This window comes from Fusarium proliferatum, assembly GCF_900067095.1.
Source record: "Fusarium proliferatum ET1 genome assembly, contig: FPRO_scaffold012, whole genome shotgun sequence".
Classification (NCBI taxonomy): domain Eukaryota; kingdom Fungi; phylum Ascomycota; class Sordariomycetes; order Hypocreales; family Nectriaceae; genus Fusarium; species Fusarium proliferatum.
Window position 1 is genome coordinate 188,950 of NW_022194801.1, and position 20,610 is coordinate 209,559.

The 20,610-nt window shown below is 50.0% G+C and overlaps 9 protein-coding genes across 9 annotated transcripts; 4 read left to right on the top strand and 5 right to left on the bottom strand.

Moving 5' to 3' along the window:
* Window positions 1–1,252: 1,252 nt before the first annotated feature.
* FPRO_13161 (uncharacterized protein) lies at window positions 1,253–2,413 on the top strand (the record flags this gene model as incomplete). Its single annotated transcript, XM_031222584.1, has 4 exons — window positions 1,253–1,579; window positions 1,633–1,818; window positions 1,875–2,280; window positions 2,334–2,413. The coding sequence occupies 4 exons, from the start codon at window positions 1,253–1,255 to the stop codon at window positions 2,411–2,413; spliced, it is 999 nt and encodes a 332-aa protein (XP_031088028.1).
* A 500-nt stretch (window positions 2,414–2,913) lies between these two features.
* On the bottom strand, window positions 2,914–3,995 carry FPRO_13162 (uncharacterized protein; the record flags this gene model as incomplete). The annotated part of the gene is made up of 3 exons (XM_031222585.1): window positions 2,914–3,109; window positions 3,162–3,643; window positions 3,759–3,995. The coding sequence occupies 3 exons, from the start codon at window positions 3,993–3,995 to the stop codon at window positions 2,914–2,916; spliced, it is 915 nt and encodes a 304-aa protein (XP_031088029.1).
* A 521-nt stretch (window positions 3,996–4,516) lies between these two features.
* On the top strand, window positions 4,517–6,611 carry FPRO_13163 (uncharacterized protein; the record flags this gene model as incomplete). Its single annotated transcript, XM_031222586.1, has 2 exons — window positions 4,517–4,792; window positions 4,848–6,611. The coding sequence occupies 2 exons, from the start codon at window positions 4,517–4,519 to the stop codon at window positions 6,609–6,611; spliced, it is 2,040 nt and encodes a 679-aa protein (XP_031088030.1).
* Window positions 6,612–7,214: 603 nt separating this feature from the next.
* On the bottom strand, window positions 7,215–9,701 carry FPRO_13164 (uncharacterized protein; the record flags this gene model as incomplete). The annotated part of the gene is made up of 3 exons (XM_031222587.1): window positions 7,215–7,831; window positions 7,883–9,563; window positions 9,621–9,701. 3 exons carry the CDS (start codon window positions 9,699–9,701, stop codon window positions 7,215–7,217), a joined length of 2,379 nt encoding a protein of 792 aa, XP_031088031.1.
* Window positions 9,702–11,406: 1,705 nt separating this feature from the next.
* Window positions 11,407–12,723, top strand: FPRO_13165 (uncharacterized protein; the record flags this gene model as incomplete). The annotated part of the gene is made up of 1 exon (XM_031222588.1): window positions 11,407–12,723. The coding sequence occupies one exon, from the start codon at window positions 11,407–11,409 to the stop codon at window positions 12,721–12,723; it is 1,317 nt and encodes a 438-aa protein (XP_031088032.1).
* A 65-nt stretch (window positions 12,724–12,788) lies between these two features.
* FPRO_13166 (uncharacterized protein) lies at window positions 12,789–13,407 on the bottom strand (the record flags this gene model as incomplete). The annotated part of the gene is made up of 2 exons (XM_031222589.1): window positions 12,789–13,303; window positions 13,377–13,407. 2 exons carry the CDS (start codon window positions 13,405–13,407, stop codon window positions 12,789–12,791), a joined length of 546 nt encoding a protein of 181 aa, XP_031088033.1.
* Window positions 13,408–14,110: 703 nt separating this feature from the next.
* On the bottom strand, window positions 14,111–15,728 carry FPRO_13167 (uncharacterized protein; the record flags this gene model as incomplete). Its single annotated transcript, XM_031222590.1, has 3 exons — window positions 14,111–15,117; window positions 15,179–15,463; window positions 15,524–15,728. 3 exons carry the CDS (start codon window positions 15,726–15,728, stop codon window positions 14,111–14,113), a joined length of 1,497 nt encoding a protein of 498 aa, XP_031088034.1.
* Window positions 15,729–17,671: 1,943 nt separating this feature from the next.
* FPRO_13168 (uncharacterized protein) lies at window positions 17,672–18,559 on the top strand (the record flags this gene model as incomplete). The annotated part of the gene is made up of 2 exons (XM_031222591.1): window positions 17,672–18,332; window positions 18,384–18,559. 2 exons carry the CDS (start codon window positions 17,672–17,674, stop codon window positions 18,557–18,559), a joined length of 837 nt encoding a protein of 278 aa, XP_031088035.1.
* Window positions 18,560–18,707: 148 nt separating this feature from the next.
* On the bottom strand, window positions 18,708–20,110 carry FPRO_13169 (uncharacterized protein; the record flags this gene model as incomplete). The annotated part of the gene is made up of 2 exons (XM_031222593.1): window positions 18,708–19,903; window positions 19,954–20,110. 2 exons carry the CDS (start codon window positions 20,108–20,110, stop codon window positions 18,708–18,710), a joined length of 1,353 nt encoding a protein of 450 aa, XP_031088036.1.
* Window positions 20,111–20,610: the final 500 nt, after the last annotated feature.

The window sequence follows — 20,610 nt, forward strand, 5'->3', positions numbered from 1 at the left end:
TACGTCTAGTTGCCAACAACAGGTGTGCAGTGCAATCAGTAGGTACTTATAATGGCTAAGCATTCTTTCTGGCTTAGAACTTGGATTGTTTACACTGAGGGGAGACCCATCATGAGTCGTCCCTCAAAGATCCACGAAGTGCTCAAAAGGGCCCCCAGCCTTTTATCATGATTATATCATATCTTGATAATTTGTGAGCCAGAAGATCCCCTCGATTATCTGACATGGACTAATGGGAATTCACTGGTTTCAAACACTTATCAACCTATGAAGGGCATCCAGCATGAATACATACAAGATTCTCTCCTTTCATCTTGGTCTCTCAGTTTCCCAACATGGTTGCTACCCCTCATGACAACTTTGACATGGGGTCTTCACCACAAAATACCAACTAACGATAGCATTAGATTACACTAAGCACGTCTTCTCCATATTCTCCCCTGAAGCCCCAGAAGTTGGGTAGGTACAGCCGGGCCAATGATACACGAGAATCGTCTGTTAGTAGGTAGTAGCAATATAGCACTGACTCGGGGTAACTAGGCCGAAAGCTTGCACGCCACGAGTTGCAAAAGGCAAAAGGCGAAGAAAAAAAAAAGGTCGCTGATATCATTCTCAGGTGAATCCACATCGCAACAACAGCACCTAGCGCTAACAAATGCGGGCTTTTAGCCCCTTCAATGGGGCAATGACGCCTTTTGACGTGGGGCAGTAATGGAAATTGCCCCGCGGCGTCTCTCCTTAGGTCGGTTTGCTTTGGTGACAGGCCCGGCAGTTTGCGGTTGGTGTTTCTGTAGAAGCTTCTCGATCCATGCATGGACTAGCGAATCAGCCTCTGTGAAAGCTCTTCGGAGCTGCCAATCCGGGCATCATGAGTATCCTTTTAGTGCAACAAGTCATACCTGTTACAGCTATCCAAGATGTGAGGAGTGTGGTGGGGGAGGGAGCCGTCACCACCAGGGTTCTCGATGGCATTGGAGAACGATCAAGATGTAAATGTGGATATCTATGGCGATAGCAAGTACTGTCCTGTCCTGTACTGGGTCCTCGTCTGGTGTCATACCGCGTCCACGTTCACTAACATTACCTGCCTTACTCTTGCGTTTCTGGCGGTTGTTGCAGCTACGCAATTCTTGTTATAAACCTCTCCACCTCTCCTCTCCCACGTTCACCTTTCCCTCATTTCTCTCTTCCCATTCTCACACTGACACAATCCTCTCACATAACACTCTCACCCAAACAAACAACCGCAACCATGTCTTTCGGTCGAACTGTCACCCTCAACTCGGGCCACAAGATGCCCCAGATCGGCTACGGCACCTGGCAGGCTGCCCCAGGTGAGGTCGGCAACGGTGTCTACGAGGCCCTCAAGGCTGGCTACCGCCACCTCGATCTTGCCAAGATCTACCAGAACCAGCGTGAGGTCGGCGAGGGCATCAAGAAGGCTCTCAACGATGTCCCCGGCCTCAAGCGTGAGGACATCTTCATCACCGGCAAGCTCTGGAACAACAAGCACCGCCCTGAGGAGGTTGCCGGTGCTCTCGATGACTCCCTCGAGGAGCTCGGTCTTGACTACCTTGATGTGAGTCCAGGCTTCATTTACTCGTTTTCGCGCACAGCTAACCACTCCAACAGCTCTGGCTGATCCACTGGCCCGTTGCCTTCAAGAACGGCCCCGAACTCTTCCCCCTAAAGGCCGATGATAAGAACAAGACGGAGCTTGACCAGGGCGTCACCCTGTCCCAGACTTGGGAAGCCGTTACCAAGCTGCCCAAGGAGAAGGTCCGCTCAATTGGTGTCTCCAATTTCTCCATTGAGATGGTAAGTTTCCGCTATGCCTCGCCCCAACCCGTGGACAAACAACTGACCCCCACTAGCTTGAGACCATCATCAAGGACACTGGTGTCACCCCCGCCGTCAACCAAGTCGAGCGCCACCCTCGTCTTCCCCAGCCCGAGCTCGTCAAGTACCTGAAGGAGAAGGGTATCTACCTGACCGCCTACTCTGCCTTCGGCAACAACTCATGGGGCGAGCCTCTTCTCATCAACACCCCCGAGGTCAAGGCTATCGCTGAGCGCCTCAGCAAGTCCAAGGGCAAGGAGGTCACACCCGCCCAGGTTATCCTCGCCTGGTCCACCCTTGACAACCACATCGTCATCCCCAAATCCGTTACTCCCGCTCGTATTCGCAGCAACTTCGAGGAGGTGGAGCTTGACGATGAGGCTATCAAGGAGCTTGAGAAGTTCGGCGATAAGCCCCAGCGTTTCAACATCCCCAAGACCTGTAAGTCTCGATCCATAATCCCAAATACCTGAATTTCGATTAACATTTTCCAGACTCTCCTGATTGGGACATTGATGTATTCGGTGACGAGAAGGAGAAGACCGCTACCCACAAGGTGGTTCTTAAGCTGTAGAGGCTTTCATGATACCAAGTTATGATGCATGACGACATAGAATTTATCAGTTAAAAGGTTGAGCGGATGAAATCTTGACCGTAGAGAAGAAATATAAAAATTAATGATCATCATATCATCTCTCCATCCTATAATACAGTGCTTACATCCTGGCAACTGCCGAGCGAATCATCGCGTTTCGTTTTGTTTTGGCATCAACTGCCGATATGTCTCGGGATCGACCATCCACATGTCTGAGCAATTCAAAGGGTTTGTAAATACAACAATCTAGAATGAATAGTATGTCCCCAACAAACAATACCGCAATCGGTGAACTGTTCTGAAATCGCCATTTCCATACCAAATAATGCTGTGACAGCGTCTTCCCCATCTCCAATACATAGCCAAAATATTCCAAACCATATATGCACCTTGTCCCAAGTAAATTGTATAATCGTAGTGTTCTCCGTGTCTTGCGCCATCGTTTAGTAGATATTGTCTGCTGTATGTATTGCCGGTATCTAGGCGCCGACACTGAAGCCGAATGAGCCATCAAAGACGTCGAGTTTCTTGACGTCGGTGCCTCCTCGGAGGGCTAGCAGAACGTCCATGGCAGGGACTTTGTTGGCAGGATAAAATAGAAGGAGATTGTCCATATCTTCGTCTGTGAGGCCGCACATCTCGTCCCACTTGTAGGTATCGCTAACTTTGGACATCCTATTATCGGGATTGTCAGTATAGTCTACGTTCAGGGCCTCATGAAACTGACCAAAGCATTCGTTTGGGTCCATCCTCAGGCTTGGGGGCCATTTTTCTTAATCTGAGTCGTAGTTCACCGATAGTCTCGATGGCATTACCAGCATTCTTGGGTAGTTGCTTAGCGATGAACTGCCGAATAGCCGCCGCCAACCTGGGTCCCTTGCCGTTGGTGCTGACCATAATCTGGAGGGGACCATCGCGATGGATACTGCCGAAGTAGAAATCGCATTCGGGTGGTACGTCGGCGATGTTGGCGGGGATCCTTCGCTCCTTGCAAAGCTTCCAAATGACGGTCGAGGCGGCCGGGTCGTCGATAGCGACCAGAACCATGCTGGCTCCGTCTAAATCTTCGGGCTCGAATACTCGGTCGACGTGAGCGACTTGGCCTTCGCTGACTCGGTAGGCGACTTCATCATTGAGGCCGGACTTGGGGCACACGACAGTGACGTTGGCATCGGCGTTGAGGCAGTTTAGAATTCTACCAGCAGCGACCTAAGGAGAATTGTCAGGTAAGATGAATCATTGATTACACGGTTGTTTGTGGTTGATGGGCGCTTCAAGCATCAAAGTCCGAGGCTCGGCGCATGTGATGATGATTCAGACGTACCTCACCACCGCCGACAACAAGCACCTTCTTGTGCTTGATTTGCCAGGCTAAGATCAAACTGCCTCCAGGCTGTACAGGAGGATAAGTCTTTGCCATTGCGACTGGAGCAGAAGAGGGGGAAGCAGAAGCAGAAGCAGAAGCAGAAGAAGATTCGGAGGAGGGAGTCGAAGAGGCGGGAGGAGATGCCGGAGATGCCAGCGCCGGCTGGGCTGATACTGGCTTCTGAATGGGGGTCATTTTTCCCCGTCAACTAAAATCAGGGACGGTAAGTAAAGGTGACAAAGGTTGACTCTTATCGAAGCTGCAGGGGTATGATAAGACACGGCGGCCCATGGCGGCAAGAAAACTTCAGAACCTAAGCTAGGGGATCAAAAATAACTGGTCTATGACTCGGCACGGACTGCAACACACTTCCTTCGATCTTTTTGTCGCTCAAGACAAAGATCCCAAGTTTTATTGCCCTTATCGGACGGGGAACGGGAGCAAGCGAATGAGAGCTAACTTCATTTGGCATGGAATGACACATGCTATATGTGTACTTGGTTCACCGCCTTTGGAGCTCCGAGTCCAAGGTACCTCTTTATCTGGCATGAGCACCAAGCCACTGGGAGCAGCTTGCCAGGCTATCCTGTATCCCCTCAATCCATCATCTTACTTCCAACATCCCCCCGCGGCGCAGCTCGAGATAGAGCCCGACCAGCTACGGTCGCACTCTTTCTCTTTTTGGATTTGGTTTCTCATTTCGAAGATTCTTCATCATGTCGGGCCGCAAATTGGGCGGCGGCCGTGTCCTAGGCAGCGGCAGGGGCCTTGCTCCCCCGACACCTCCGATTACGAATGCGCCTCGAGTAGCAAGTCCATTGGCAGCGTCCGAAAGCAGCATCTCGATAGCTTCATCGTCGATATCCCCTCCTGTTAGCGGTATCTCACCAAATATTGCGGGCCAGGACATTGGAAATAGCATCAGCGTTGGTGCTCAAGGGAAAGGCCCTGTTGATGGCGCACTTGTCTGCCCAATATGCAACGAAGAGATGGTAAGTTATGACGGTATCTATGTTGAATGTTGTCAACTAAATACTGTGCCCATAGATGACTCTTCTTCAACTCAACCGCCATATCGACGACACCCACCAAGAATTACCAGAGGAGGAGCAGGATGAGGTCAAGACGTGGTTTGACAAGCAGGTTCTCAAAGCCAAACGATTTCAGCCTCTCTCACTTATTAACCAAAAACTACGCGGTCTCGATGTCTTCGAATCAAACGAATCACTCCCTGTTGCCGCACCATCTAGTGCTGCTGGGAAGAACCCTCTTGAAGGCCCGGTTGACCCCGACGAACTTATTACACGGCATCATTGGCAACGGTCTACAAGCTACGATCTTTGTACAGATCCGGCGTGCGGAAGAAGTCTAGGACCTTTAAATGGAAGCATAAACTGCCGACATTGTGGACGATTATTCTGCGAGGAACATACCATGTACCAAATGAAATTGAGTCGAAGCGCAAAGCACGAACCGGTTCGAGGCTACTGGGCGCGAGTTTGCGAGACATGCTTTAAATCAAGAGATGGATATAACGATCACCAAGGTGTTTTGACGGACCACACCAACGCATTCGTGGAAATAAGAAGGAAAAAGGTCGAGCGACAGAATCTAGAAATCTCACGACTCGAAAAACGATTAACAAAACTCACAAAACTACTAGCGAACCCTCCCGAAAAACTCCCACAATCCAATGGCTCCTTACTAGGCCCAGTTACATCATTAGCAGGACAAAAGAACCCCCGGAAGCTCATTGAGCAGTCCGTTGTTACTTGGGAAGAAGATGCTACTGTCTCGAAATGCCCTTTTTGCCAGCAAGAATTTGGCTCTTGGACGTTTAGGAGGCACCATTGCCGTATATGTGGCCGTGTTGTATGCGGCGATCCGCAAATAGGATGTTCTTCTGAAGTTGGCCTTAATGTGTCAAACGAAACTAATGGAGCGACAAAAGCGCCTTCGGGGACTGAAAAGCCCCTGTCAGTAACTGGCGACGGGCAAGTTGGGATAGACATTCGGATGTGTCGTGATTGCAAGCACACAATCTTCTCCGCTCGGGACTTTGCGGCTTCGTTACAGCACAAACCAGTGGATCAACGAGCATACGAAACGTTGAGGCAGTTTGAGCGTGGAATCCAGCAACTTCTACCATCTTTTCATCGAGCCTTACTGAATCTACAACCGGAGAAAAAGGAGAGCGGAGAGATTGATCTTAACAAGCCACCCCCTACACATGCACAGATTCAGGAAGCGGCCAAGATTCGCAAGCGTTTGGTTGATAGCTTTGGAAAATATGGCATTGCTGCGAAGCGCCTGCGTGATCTCCCAACCGAGAGCCCGACACAGCGACGTCTTCAAATGGCGATATATACATACGCTAGTGGTTTTCTCCACACAAACATGCTTCCTCTAAAGAGCCTCCCTCAGCTGCTTCGCTCACGCTCATCTGCATCGTCTTCTACGGCAGTTTCTACATCACGACTTCTTGCTTCACATCACCACTCAGGATCGAGTTTACGGCACTCAGAGCTAGCTGACGAGACGTCGTCGCAAGCACCTAGCGAAGGAAGTACAGTTGTGAGTCAGCTCGAGGCGGAGGAAAAGGAGCTTCGTGAGCGACTCGTTGTCTTGGAAGAGCAGCGTTTCATGGTTGAAGCAATGGTCAAGACCGCCCAGGGCTCAAGACGGTTTGAGGAAGTCAGCGCTTTGTCAAGAAACGTGGACGAGCTTGATGCTGAGATCAAGGTCCTGAGGAACAAAGTTGGTGGTGTTGAGGAGAGATGGGAAGGGGTATACCGCAATGGCGTTGCATGAACATGCCATCAGATTATCGGCAAGATCGCCTTGGGTATTGGAGCTGAACTGGAGAATTCATCTGCTTGGTTGTATATATCACATGGCATTGCATGGCGTTTGGAGTTTGGAATTGGGCGACACGGTAGTTCTACTGAGACGTAAAGTCTGCCCCTGTCTCTTTTCACATAGCTTATACTCATCGAAGTGAAAGCACCCAGTCAATGACTGTTCTTCATGTCATATATTATACACCATTACTCGTCAAGGGCGCTATCTATCCAACTTCTCCTCTTTCCTCTTTTATGCTCACTCCTTCTCGTCCAGAAATAAAGGTATAAGTAGTCGTCCAATCTCCGGTTCTCGTAGACAAAACGAAAATGCAACAAAAAGCTTGAAACAGTAGTGTAACTATAAACAGAAAGGTATGCACCCCATGGCCAAATGTAAGAAAACGCCCATTGCTCTAGTCCACCACGAGCAGGGGTGCTTTTCGGGCTCGGCGGGTATCAAAAGCACCGTGTACAAATAAACACAGAATCGTACGGAAAGTGTAGTCGTTACAGTCTGCAATAAGCACAAACCGGTGTGTGCTGTGCAGTCAAGGAATTCGAGAGCTTAGCATCAGTGCACAACACCTTCGACGCCGCCGAGGAAGCGCCTCACACGGTTAATTTCGAGCTCCTCGTGTTCGCTTTCCACAGCTTTGAGTAGACCGTCAATAACAGCGTCAACTTCGTCTTCTTGGACTCCCGTGCACAACGCCACTACACGACGGTACTTGACTTCGACATCGCGGCTCCGTCCTTTTAGAGCGGCGACCATCTTTCGAGTCATATCACGACGTCCCTCGACGGCACGAATACGGGCACGTAGAACAGCTGCTGAAGGCAGGAGGCCCTCACCGCCAAAACCACCTCCCGAGGTATCATCAGCGGCTTCGAGCATGGCAGACAGCTCTGTTTCCCATGAAGACGAGGGGTTAGGCTGTGATGCTCTGGATTGTTCTTGCATGAGACGGACTTGCTCGTCCTCACGTGCGTGTGACAGATTGGCGACCTTTTGCCTAGCTAATTGTTGCTTCTTGAGTGTCGCGCTAAGGTGTTCGAAAGTCCGTCGGGCTTCGCCAAGTTGTGTTGACGTAGTGCGGAGAGTGGTATGAAGGGTGTCGAGAGAAGCCTGTTTGGCCTTCATCTCGGTTTGGAAAGCTGAGCCTGTTTCTGATAATAGGTGAGAGATGGCTGTTCTAATTAGCAATGAACCGATGGATTCTCGAGGTGTGATCAACTTACAGGCTACTATCTCGTCGCTGCTCTCACGACTGCGTTGATTTGTCCCTGTCGCACCATTCTTATCCACATTGACTTCGCCATTCGTCTTGTCCTCAACATTTTCACTGCCAATGCCGAAGTCAAGCGGACGTAAACCAACACGGTTAGCGATATTCGGATCTGCGCCGACCTCTAACAGTTGTGAAATAATACTACGGTTTCCGATTCGAGATGCAATGTTCAGGGCTGTGTCGCCAACACTATCTTGAGCGTTGACTATCTCACTCATGAAGCGAGCGATTCCCATCTTTGGGTTGGCCGACTGTGAGGCGCTGGGCCCATTCCCGTTGGTAGCCTGGCTGTCAGGTGCGCTACCTTGCCTTACAACCCACTCCAGAAGGCTTTCGAGGTAATATCGGCTTGCAGCGTTGCGCCCCTTCACAGCGCTTGTTACCGCAATGTGATGAAGCACTGTCCGTCCCTTGTGGTCCCGAGCCTCTATGGTGCTGCCTAAAACCTCTAGGAGGTCAGGAAACGAATTATGATCCTGAGAATTTGTGACTAAACATGCCCTCATCAGGGCTGTTTCGCCGGAAGCATTTACGCGGGACGGGGAAGCCCCAGCAGCGATGAGAGCACGGAGCAGAGGCATGCGGGCGAGTGTTGCAGCCCAGTGGAGAGCAGTATGGCTCTGCAAGTCGATGGGCATATCCAATTCCTTTGGGGTGTAACTTCGAAGCATATCATGCTTCGTGGGATCGGTGCCAGGAGCTTCCAGAAACAAGCTCATCAGCATGTTTCGCTTCATCTCGACCTCGGGGGACATCTCGTAAGGGAGAGGCGCCAGGGGTCCACTACCCTCGTCCACTGGCGAGCCATCCTGCATAGTATTTTGGGTGTAGATAAATGACTCGTTTGGTTCCGTTGGTGATCCAGGGAAGGCCGCTGCATACATGTCCATGTTTTGCCCATATCCGCCAAAGCTATCGCCTGGTGTCATGGTCACTCGTTGGCGTTTTCGGGGAGGCTCTGTCTCGTTCATCTGAACTGAGTTGTTAATCTGTTGCGTAGAGTATGCCGAATCAACTTGTTGTCCATAATCTGATGCAAAGCTCTGTTGAGAGTTGCTGGGGAAATCATCTCCGTTCTGCATGGATGCTTGGCGGCTAAACGAGGGTGCTCTCGAAGGGCCATTGCGGCTTCGAGGGCCTGGTGAATCGAAGCGAGCTTTGCTGATGGCGGCGACGGCATGTGAGGCAGTGGTCGAGATGTTCTTAAAGAATGTCCCACTTAGACCATTAGGTCTTCCATCCGTACTTTGATTATACAACCGTTTCCTCTGTGCGGCCATGGCTTGTTCCTTTGTCGGTGTATTAAAATCGCCTCGACCAGCAACACCTCCATCTTGACCCATGTCGTAGGTCAGGAGTGGTCGCAAAAGCTCCTCAACGCCGTATTGACGGCAAACTTGGACACCTCGATCGAATTTTATCCAAGTACCTTGATATTTTCCATAACCGCCTTGAACTTTTTCGTGCTCGCCCGTCTGGATTTCTTTCTCGAGAATCTTGGTGCGCTTCCCCTTATCTACTCCGGCAACTTTTAGGATCTGGGTCGCATTGAGCCATGAGTCGTTGCGACGGCGCATCACGGCGACATTGTTGACCTCCATCTCGTATACATCCACGCCAGAATACGATGCCTAAATCAGACGATTGTTAGCAGAGGGAGAGTAGTGTTATTTTTGGGCGTTGCATACCGAGTAGATGGTAGCACCTTCAGAGTCACCATTGTAACCTCTGAAAGAGTTACCCACACCCGATTGCGATTGTTGGCTCATGCTGAATGACTGTTGAGATGATTGCGATGCCGACGGCATCTCGTATTATAGGGTGGGAGCTCGCAGCGTGATATTATCACTTTCTCGGCTAACAGGACTTTTCGAGGTTGATTGATGAAAAGCGTAATAGCATCACAGCGCCAACCAGTACCACAAGAACAAGTCGAAAGGGTATGTACAATCAGCAGGGAAACGCGCAAAGTTTGAAACAAGAGGTCGATGTGGCCGGCCAGTATGATAGGATACAGTGTTTTGAAACTGCCGTAAGAGGCTAAAGGCAGTTATCCGGGCTCGCTCATGCGCTTCGTCGTCGGAGTTTCAGTCGTTTTGTGCGCCCAAAAATTGGGTGGTTGCAGAATGAAGATGGAGTTGAGACGAAATGAGTAGCTCAAGATAGTGCAGTGGGCGGGCCAGGGCGGAGTTGTGCAAGTGATTGGAAGTGAGTTGCAGGTGAACCAGTCCAGGGTCTCAGGTACCTGGAAGATGCCCCAGAGACGAGCGGGGAGTGCGCTGACAACCAATGCTTTAGCGGGTTCTGCGTAATGAGCCGCCTGTAGCTCAGTTGGCCCGGTGAAGGACCTTCACTACAGCTGCTTTCAATTAAGCTCCCGTCGTGTAAGAGGGCGAGGTGAGGATGAAAGCAGAGAAGTGATGAAGATTGCAGGTGTGTTTGCAGAGGAAAGTTGCCCAGAAGATGCTAATGCAGGTTACTTCTGCACCTGATAAAGAGGGATAAATTGGCATCGGTGGAGGCAATTAATTGATGTACCATCGTCAACCGTACTAAGCTTATGCACGTCAAAGTGACTTGTTAGGTTGTGCTCACTTGCAGCAAGTTCCCGATCCCTCGGCTGATGAGCGTGAACGGGAAGAGTAAAAAAAAGATGCGTTCAATTAATCGAGACGTGTCCGTTTCGTGCTCGATCGCGCCCTTGGACGTGTCTCGCGCGTAAAGCGCGTAAAGGCCGTGAACGCACGAGCCAAGCCTCGCGAAGGTCAATGTACTCATCTTGAGGCCCGCTAACATTGTAACTTGGCCTGTTGCAGTGACCATGCCTTTGTTGTTCGCGATCAGGCCATTGGCTGCTGAAGAATTGTGCAAGTGCAAGAAGCTTATGGCCATTAATTCTCAGGCCATGCGCGGCTTGTCAAGGCCACTAATGCAACCACTTGTTGATGGCCGTCATAACTTGACCACTCTTTGTTTCATGCATTACGGAGTACACAACAGGTTTTTCCTTGGAAGTGAATTGCATAGATCTCCCAGTTCCATTCGCACTGTTGAAACTGAGTTATGCAATGCCATCAATGACGTGGGGTGCGTCGTTCAAGCTCTTGCTGCTAGAGCACAAGTACCTCCAGGCGACGTCTTACCCCTGCCATGGTGATGCTTCACTGAATGACTGAGACATATCGCTTCTGTCCCCAGTCCATGCCTTTGGAGAGGATCATATCGTTGCAGATATATCAGATCCAGTTCACTGCCGCTTTATCTGCTATCAACGTTCAAGCTCTCCAACGCTTGAGCCCACTGCCCGAAGATCTACCGTAGAAACGAAAATTATAATTGTAGATGTCGGAATGCATTGCAGGCTTCAGTATCATTTCAAGACCAAATCTTGAGTCTTTGCAATTGGCAATTCAATTTCTCTCACAGGGCCTTGCGCCTCTCCTGTTGTCTCTTACTCTTGTTACCTTCGCCATAATGCCTCGTCCTCATTTCGTAATTCCCGCCCATCTACCTCCTCTTCACCTTTATCGACACATCCTTCGCGAAGCATCGTATCTCCCTCCAGCAATACGTCCAGAGGTTACGCACCGCGTTCGCACACGATTTCGAAGCCATCGAAAATATGATCGCCACCAAAACAAGCACCGTGCCACTGCGGCCAATTTTCTGCGTAGATTGAGAGCAGCAAACAGTGGCAAGCAAACGCTCATGGAAGACTTGATAATGGATGCCTTTGGTAGAACTGGGGCCCGAAGGCGAAGCCTGCTTTCGCACTTCATACAGCTCGAACCTCCCAGCAACTCGGATGCTTTGGAGGCCTTGATCCAAGGAGTTGAAGCGCACGAAAAGCTTCCAGAAATGGCCGAGCTTGAAGCAACTAAGTTGCAAAACGATTCCTCTTCCCCTAAACCAGCCGAAACAGCGACAGGAAGTCAAAACTCTACGAATTCTTCAAAGGACACGAACGAAACACCAGGCAATGGAGAAGAACCAAAAGCGAAAGCAAATCTGGTAAGAAAAGGACCAAAACCCCTTCAGCCAGCATTCTATGCGAAGTGGGACACCGAGAAGCTCCGAAAGCTCCTCCGTAGTCAGAGGGAGGTACAGCAATCATCGAGGCTATCTTGGCCTCATAGAGACATCAAAAGCCTCCAACCCGATTCAAAAGTCCCTGCTCAAACCATCTGGGGGAAACCACCAACTCCAAACATATATCAAGCCAAGCGAGCAAAATTCTGGAAGCGCATTTCAGACAAAACGATGCCACCAGTTGGAAAAGATGAATGGGATCTCTTAGGCCGACTCAGCAGCGGCGCTCAACAGGAAGATCAGTGGAAAGTCCCAGAAAGACGGACTGTTGCGAAGCTCTCACGCGGTGCTACTACTAAGTCTGATGCCTGGGATTGGGAGGGCTATGCTTCTCGGCCGGCCCCTCAGGTTGGGCGTCAGAGTCAGCTTTCCGCCTATGCTTTGGTTGGACGGGATACGGAAAAGCATCCATACCAGCCAAAGTTCAATCATCAGGAGTATTCGCCCAGATGGTATAGGCGTACTTATCAACGAGTCTGGCAGTTCACCCCGAAGATGGATCCAAATTCAAAGCCCGACAGGCTCAAGTTTATATGGGGTGCTTTGACAACCCCCGCGGTCCCCCCTACAAAAGCGCAACTGGCTATCTTCGAGGGCGCCGATAGCAAGGGTAAAAAGCTAGAACCCCCCTCCCGATCTCAACGGGTGCCATACTCACAATCAAGGACTACGGCCAACCCTCTTGAGACGCAGAAGTCATAGACATCACATTCCGTATAGCCTCCGTGCTCAGGAATATTGAACTGTTTTGTATTCCATTGGGTCTATCAATCCGTCAAACTGGCCAGCTTGTTCAGGCCCTCGCCATCTACACGCATGCCGACCCAATCGTTCATGGCGTATGCACCAATGCTCTCGTAGAATTTGATGCTGGGCTCGTTCCACTTGAGGACTACCCAATCAAGGCGGGCGCCATCAATGGCAAGGACTTGCTTAGCCAGAGTGCTCAGCAGCTTCTTGCCGTATCCCTTGCCACGTGCCGATTCGCGCACGTATAGGTCCTCTAAATAGATACCCGCACGCGAGCGCCATGTGCTGTAGTTATAGAAGTACAATGCCATGCCAGCGGCTTCACCTTCGGGGGTAAAGAGGAGAAGGCAGCGAGCAGGCTTCGTTGGTGATATGGGTTCTGTGGCTGGGATAATGGAGGCGTCGATATTAGGGGAGTCGGAGGGTGCGAACGCGACTGTGGCCTGGATGCTTTCAACGGTTGCCTTGTTGGCATCAGGCTCCTTCTCGTAATCGGCGAGCTCCTGGATGAGCTGGAGAATTATGGGAGCATCTTCAGAGAGCTTTAAGTTAGCGCCATGACGACTCTCCAGAGGCATTGGATTGGATTGGATGTTGGAGCTTACCCTCCCTTCGGGCATGTCGAATTGTGGCCATTGTAAACGTATGATAGTTGATAACCGTACAAATACTCCAAGATGCCCTCCACAGAGAATTATATTTATACTTCAGTACATCAGAAGAGCTAAAAACTGTAGAAAGTTTGGTTGACTTGGGCGCAGTTGACGCCTTGTTAGTGGGGTTTTGCTTTACGTGAAGGGCGCGTGTAAGGAGGGGCAGTAGTAGAAGCTGAGCGGAATTGGGTTTAGCGACAGATCCCACTTGTTGGTGTAAGTCAATATTCTATCCACCTGCATCCTTTGTTACCACTCTGTAGAGGCAGCAAGTCAATATTGTCGAAGAGTTTTCATCTTTTATTCACGGATGCTCTCAGAAACTACTCCATTGGATTCTAGAGTCGAGGAATTGACATGACCCCGTTGTCTGTGGCCAGCATCCATTCCAATACGATGCACTACGACGAGTTAAAAACAATACGGCCGAGCCTCCGTGTTTCCTTTAGACACTCTTGACTTTTACATGGACGGATCGAAATGGAGGATTTTGTTCTTGGGGGCTGAACCATCAGAAACAATTCAGTGTCAAATCTAAGACCGAATCACCAACAGAGTAATGGACAAGCAGTCTGCTAACTAAGGTAGAAAGCTTTTTTGATTCATTCGTGATTCATGAACATTACGCAAAATGATTGCTTGGGGTATGTATCTAACTTTGTGAACCGGCCACTGTACAACTCTATCTACAGCAAATATCTGTATGTGGGCGCATTATCGCCCAGCTCGGCCTTCTCCTCGTTGGTGAGTTCGGTCTGCGGTGGGTTCGCATCTCTCTTCTTGTTCTCGTACAGGATCACTGAAGCATATGAGAGACACGCAATAATCGACACAACAGTAAAAGCAATGCAGATGGAGTAACCCGGGATGAATTTTGGTGCATCCTTGGCCAAGAAGGCATACACGGCGATAATACCACCAATGTTTCCGAAGCCAACTTGCCATGCGCTGCCGATGCTTCGTCTCTTGTGGCCTCCGAGGTTCATGTTGAACCAGCAAACAATTATGGGCATAGCGGTGTATGCGCCCATGGTGACGAGAAATAGAGCGCCATACTGGACAGAGTGGTTGTCGTGCACGGCTAGAAGAATTGCGAACCCGGTGATGGCGACGAGGATGGCAAAAATGGCGAAGGAGGCTCGGTGTCGAAGCTTGTCTGACGCAAATGCGATAGCAAGCGAGAAGCCAAAAGCAGCAGCCCACGGAGGAACGCTGTAAAGCTGCGTCTGAATGGGACTGTATCCGTATGTCTTGATGATGCCAGGTGCAAAGTAGGCATAGCCATATGCGGGCACAATGAGACCGAAGTACATGAAGCCACCAATGATGATCTTGTAGTCCTTGAGCACGTTGAGCGCATCGGCAAAGGTCGTCCTGCGCTCAGCGCCGGCGTGGCCCTGGTCGATGCGCAGCCTTGCTGTGACGTAGTGCTTCTCTTCGCTGGTGAGCCACTTGGCCTGCTCAGGGAAATCGGGGAGCAGGAAGTAGAAGAAGAAGCTAACGAGAACAGTAAGACCGCCCTCGAGGATGAAGATCCAGCGCCAACCGGCGTAGCCTCGCATACCGCTCATCTTGCCGATGGCTGCAGCGAGGAGACCGCCGAATGCGCCGGCGAGAGTGGTGCTGTTGAAGAAGAAAGAGTAGCGGCGCTGGGCTTCGTGTCGTCGATACCACATACCGATCAAGTAGAAAGCTGCGCTTAGTGTAAGTCATATGTCCTCTGCCATGATGCGCCAGATCAAAGATCAACTTACCACCAGGGAACATGCCCGTCTCGAAAAGACCCAGGAAGAAACGAGTCGCAATAAGACCGCTGTAGTTCTGAACCAGACCCTGGAGGAGGGTAGTAAGGCCGAAGAAGAACATGTTCAGGCTGAGCCAGACATGGGGCTTGAAGCGCTTGAGAAGAATGTTTGAAGGGATCTCAAACAGGACGTATGGCACGAAGAAGACGACGAGGGCGGTATTGTATTCTGTCTTTTCGAGACCGAGTTCTTCCGACAGGCCAAAAACGTCGGCATTGGCGATGTTTACACGATCTGTAAGCCATGGTGTTAGCCGATTATTTATGCGACGCGACACGGTATGAGGATACGGACCCAGGAAAGCAAGCAGATACATGATACACAAGAAAGGAATGACATGGAGATCAATCTTGGTCATGAGCCTGGTATCAGTGGTACTCGAGGGGCAAACCACCGTAGCGTCGTCTGTGTGAACGGCATCGCGAAGGTGGGAACGCTCAGGGTCGAGGGAAACGGGTGACTCGTTGCCTTCTTCTTTTTCTGTGTGGTTGAGAGCCATTGCCGCTAAACAACAACAATTGCTTCTGGCAAATGTGTAGTTACTGAGTCTGTCTGTAGACAAAGCAAAGGAGAGAGAGAAAGTTAGAGTGCTCTGCAGATCCTCAAACGTGGAAATGAGTTGCGGGCCGGCACTTATAAAGAAACTTGAATGTCTCGGAGCAAGTCCGCCTTTTTAAAACCCTGGGTAACACGACGAGTCACACCCTCTTCTCTCAACAAGCTGCTATACCTACTACATACTACTGTAAGGCAAAACAGTATCACCATACCCTAACCAGTCAAAGATGATCAAATTGTCAATCCTGCCTACAGTGAGTGGATCGTTGCATTGCAACGAGAAAGACCCAGCCGAGGTCGGGGTAACGAATTGCATGGGGGACGATGGCTATCACGACGCTTAAGCAGAGCAGATCCACAGACTCCATGTGGATGGGGGTTAGATCACCCCGCAGGGAAACAAGGAGTCCGCCAGGGCCGGGCTCCCGGGCCATTCAGCAGGCTCTTGATTTACGGCCGAGTTGCGGAGCGAAGAGTCTAATGTCTAATGGATTGTTCGTTAATCCCGACTGTGGAGGAGCAATTGGACCGATGTCGCTTCTTCATTCCAATATCGGAGATAATCTGTCTCTCTCGCTTGACAAATGTACGTACGTTATCAATTGCTTTCATCTGAATATCCGTGATTCATACAAGACGAAGAATGCTCGGGCTTTGATCTGAAGTTGGAAAACCTTGGCTCTGATACGCCACAGCCGAGGAGCCGTGCTTGATGGTGGCGGCTCTACAGTCTTGGTTGGAGAACAGGGGGCCTAGAACACTCAATGACGATAGTTGGGGTTAGTCCATAGGTGTGCTGGAAAGTTACATAGAGTAACATCCAGCACCTCTCACGAAACTCTGTGAGAATAATCAGTCGAGTCTTCGCTTTTCGGCACGGGCGAGTCCCTCACGTTCATCTCCAAAAGTGCTTTTATTACCAAGAAGATCTAGATGACTGCTCACGATGCAGATAGAGTACTGTTGCAATGCAGGACAAAAGGACCAACAGCAAGCCACAATATGCAACCTTGTTTTGTAATCCATCTGTTGCTGTAGTCAGAGGCTGAAAGAGGAAGCTCAATGTTTCCCCTCACGGACCAAACCCCACGGGGGAAGTGCACGAGACAGGACCTCGGGAATATGGTTGGCGAATGGCGGCTCTTTGCATTACTCCTTCATAATGTGCTAGGCTGCTTGCGATCTTGAGTTTATTCCCTGCCATCGCCTGCTTTGGGGTTTCGACGGACGGAGGTGTTCCGCCCCCTTTCTCCGCATCGTATTGTTTGATGGCTTCCCGCTATTTGGGATCCGGCCGGAACGTTGCTCCCGGGCAAGAAAAGAGCTTGTAAAGTGGAATAACTAGTTGTTTCTTTGAGGTTGTCATGTTTTTAGACTTCTATCATGACTTTGCAAGTTGTGTTCGAGCCCTCCTGATGGATGGAGTATTGAAACTTGGATTCAACCCTACCACGGCAGTTCTCAAGGCTCTGTCCGCGGAAAGTCCGTCGTATCCCAATACCCTCAACCAGAATTGGCAATGATCTCCTATTTCCTTGTCAGAATAAAATCTAGAGTTGATTGCTACAGTACTCGCTCGGCATTGCAACAGAACAATAACTTATGGAGAAGTCGCACTTTGGGAGTTTGCTCGTCAGAAAAGGTCGGTGAGCGCTCATTGGTTCGGAGTTGAGCATTCCCCCGCTGAGGGTCGCCGGAGTTGAGCAGCTCTAACGACCTCAGCTCCGGCAGGAGTGACGAAAGAGTAGGGTAGGCAGCGGAAAACAGCATCGCCCGCCTCCAGTGAACAAAACATATATAATTCCCTTGCAACAATATTCAGTCGTTATAGGAACCTAGAATAGACACTTCAAGCTTGGTTACTTTATACTCAAACAAAGAATCATGGGGTCAGAACACAACGATTACGGCCACGGCTATGCTGCTACCGAAGTTAGACATCATGAATGGCGAACGGCCGAGAATAGCAGCCCGCATCTTGTCCCAAGACTACAGGCCATTGTCAAAGAGAACCCACAGATTAAACTCCTCGACGTTGGTGCTGGCTCTGGTACGATCTCTGCCTCTTTGGCAAATTATATGCCTGAAGGTGAAGTTACTGCGACCGACATATCCGATGAGATCCTTGCTCGAGCCAAGGAGTACGCCGAATCTCAGGGCGTCTCCAACATTAAGTTTCAGCAAGCCAACGTGTTCAAGCTGCCTTTCCCAGACGCGGCATTTGATGTCACCCACGCACATCAGGTCCTCTGTCATTTAGATGCACCGGTAGATGCCATCCGGGAAATGCTCCGAGTTACCAAACCAGGGGGCACACTTTCTCTTCGTGAGAGTGACATGCACATGTGGTGCATCTGGCCTGAACTGCCAGCCCTCCTCAAGTTCCATGAGCTTCAAGTCAAGAACATTTCTGGAAAGGGTGGACAAGACAAGGGAGGTCGTCAACTTCTCTCATGGGCCCTGAAAGCTGGGGTATCCCGTCAAGACATTGCCTTGAGCTTTGGGACGTGGTGCTACAGTGCACCCGAAGACAAGAAAGCATGGGGTAAGTAAAGAATTAGTCGTCATACCTGAAAACTGCACTAACATGCTACAGGATCAGCCATGAAGGATCGCTCGCTGACTGGCTTCGCGCGCAACAAGGCTATTGAGATGGGTAACGCGACTGGCGATGAGTTGGATGAGATGGCAAAGGCGTGGGAGGAGTGGATTGAAACAGAGGACGCTTCGCTGGGCATCATGAATGGCGAAGCATTGATCACCAAGAAATAGGGGAATAAAAGGATCGAGGGCCTCGTAGCAATTATAGAACTAATTGTCATCGACTGAATGAACAAGCACCAATTTGAAACACCAAATCTCTAGCCATCCTCCTTTTCTCTATTCCTGAACCGCCCACGCGAAGTCTCAGTGCTTGCAATTATAACATAAATCTTGCATATTTTTCGAGCCCTTTCTTCCCAACAGACCTGGCGATCTTGCAGATAGGCGCCCATGCCCCAAGAATCGCCGTGACACCCGTGCAAAGAATTATCGGGCCGTACTTGGTCGCATACCCAAGGCTATCACCACTTGCCAACGGACTCCCGGCTGAGATGAGCGCACCACTGAGAGGACCCGCAACAATAAAGCCCAGTCCACGACCTCCGAGTAGCATACCAAACACCAAGGATGTATCAATCGCATCGTTCGTCCCCTTGACTTCTTGCAAAGCTCCTGACCATGTCGCACTGAACCCACCAGCAAAGAAGCCATAAAGAATCACAAAGACCACCATAGTGCTTATATGACGGTTCAATCCCCATAGGAGGAAAACCGGAAGTGCGCTTCCCAGAGAGGAGACAAGGATGACTTTGGCACCAGAGATCTTGTCGCCTAGCATGCCGTGGATGAGAGATCCAGGCACAGAGGCAAGCGAGAAGAGTGCCAGCAAGATCGGTCCTGTGACAGATGAAAGCCCAATCGCGGTGGCATAACTAGCCAAGTAGGTGCTCGGCATCAGATATCCCAATGACTGAATAATTATGCCGAACTGAAGCATCCAGAATGAAGCGTATCCGAAGAAAGCAAAGCTGATAGGACGCGGTCTTGAGTCATGGCTGATCTCGACTCGAGGCTTCAGAAAGAAGAGTGTTGGTAAAGTCATAGCCGTTGATGCCACTGTCCAAGACAGTAAGGTTGCTTTGAGTCCGAATCGCTGGAGTAAGACGTTGAAGAGAAATGGCATGGCGACACCAACGCTCGATTTGCCAGCCCACATAACTCCATAGGCAAAACCTTTCCGCTCAACAAACCATTCGTCCATGTAGAGTGAGATTGGACTGAAGAGCAGGCTGCATCCGATAGCATACAGAACACCCTGGGTGGCGATGAGACCAGCAACATTGCCTGCGAAGGCTGAAGCTGTCAAGCTGATTATGGTGATAGCTAAACCGAGAGGGCCGCACCACTTTCGAAGACGTGGGAGGCGGTTTAGAACAATAAAGGCCACAGGCATCATGAGATACATGATCCCTGTCTGAGATGCGCCAATAGATGCGATGGCACTTGGAGACGCTTTGAGATTGGTATGAGCGGTGTAGTACTCTTGAAAGATTCCAAATGAGACAGAGTATCCTAAGATCAAGTCAGATATGTTTCTGATGGCTGGGAGATTAGATGCTGACCCCATATAGGGGCTTGGGCAATTGTACAGCATGCTAAGGCTGTATAAGCCCTTCGACCTCGATCTGTCGGTGGAAGAGCGTCAATAGATGGCAGTTCTGCCTCATCGTCGCCAGTTGGGCGAATACTCGCCAACTCAAGGGAAGTTGTAGTGGTCATGCTTAATCTGCGTATTCATTGGAGACATTTGATTTCTCTGCCAACACTCACGATATATATAACACAAGGGAGAAAAATGAGTCAATTCCCTAGATCTCGGTGAAAAGACTTGTTTCCTCTTTGGGAAGCTCAAGTGTATTTATAGCAAATGAAGTCATGGTTCATGATTACTATGCCCAGTCTAGCCAATTAGACTCACCATGCTTCCGACATCGCAACTTCAGGATCGGTTTGTGATAAGGCGAACAAACGTCGATTATCTATACAAAAATTAGCATGGTTTTAGAAGAATGAAATAAGAAAGGACATGTTAGAAACGGCATGATTAGGCACATAAGTCACAGTGAGGTCTAGGGCCTTTGAAAATTTCAAAAAATAACTTCAGGTAGTTGAAAACATTTCAGGGCTCCAGTGCTCGAGATTGGTTATCTAGAAGCATTTTTATAGTGACATTTTCGCGAGTCACAAGTGAAGATGGAGAGACGGTCCTATTTGGTAAG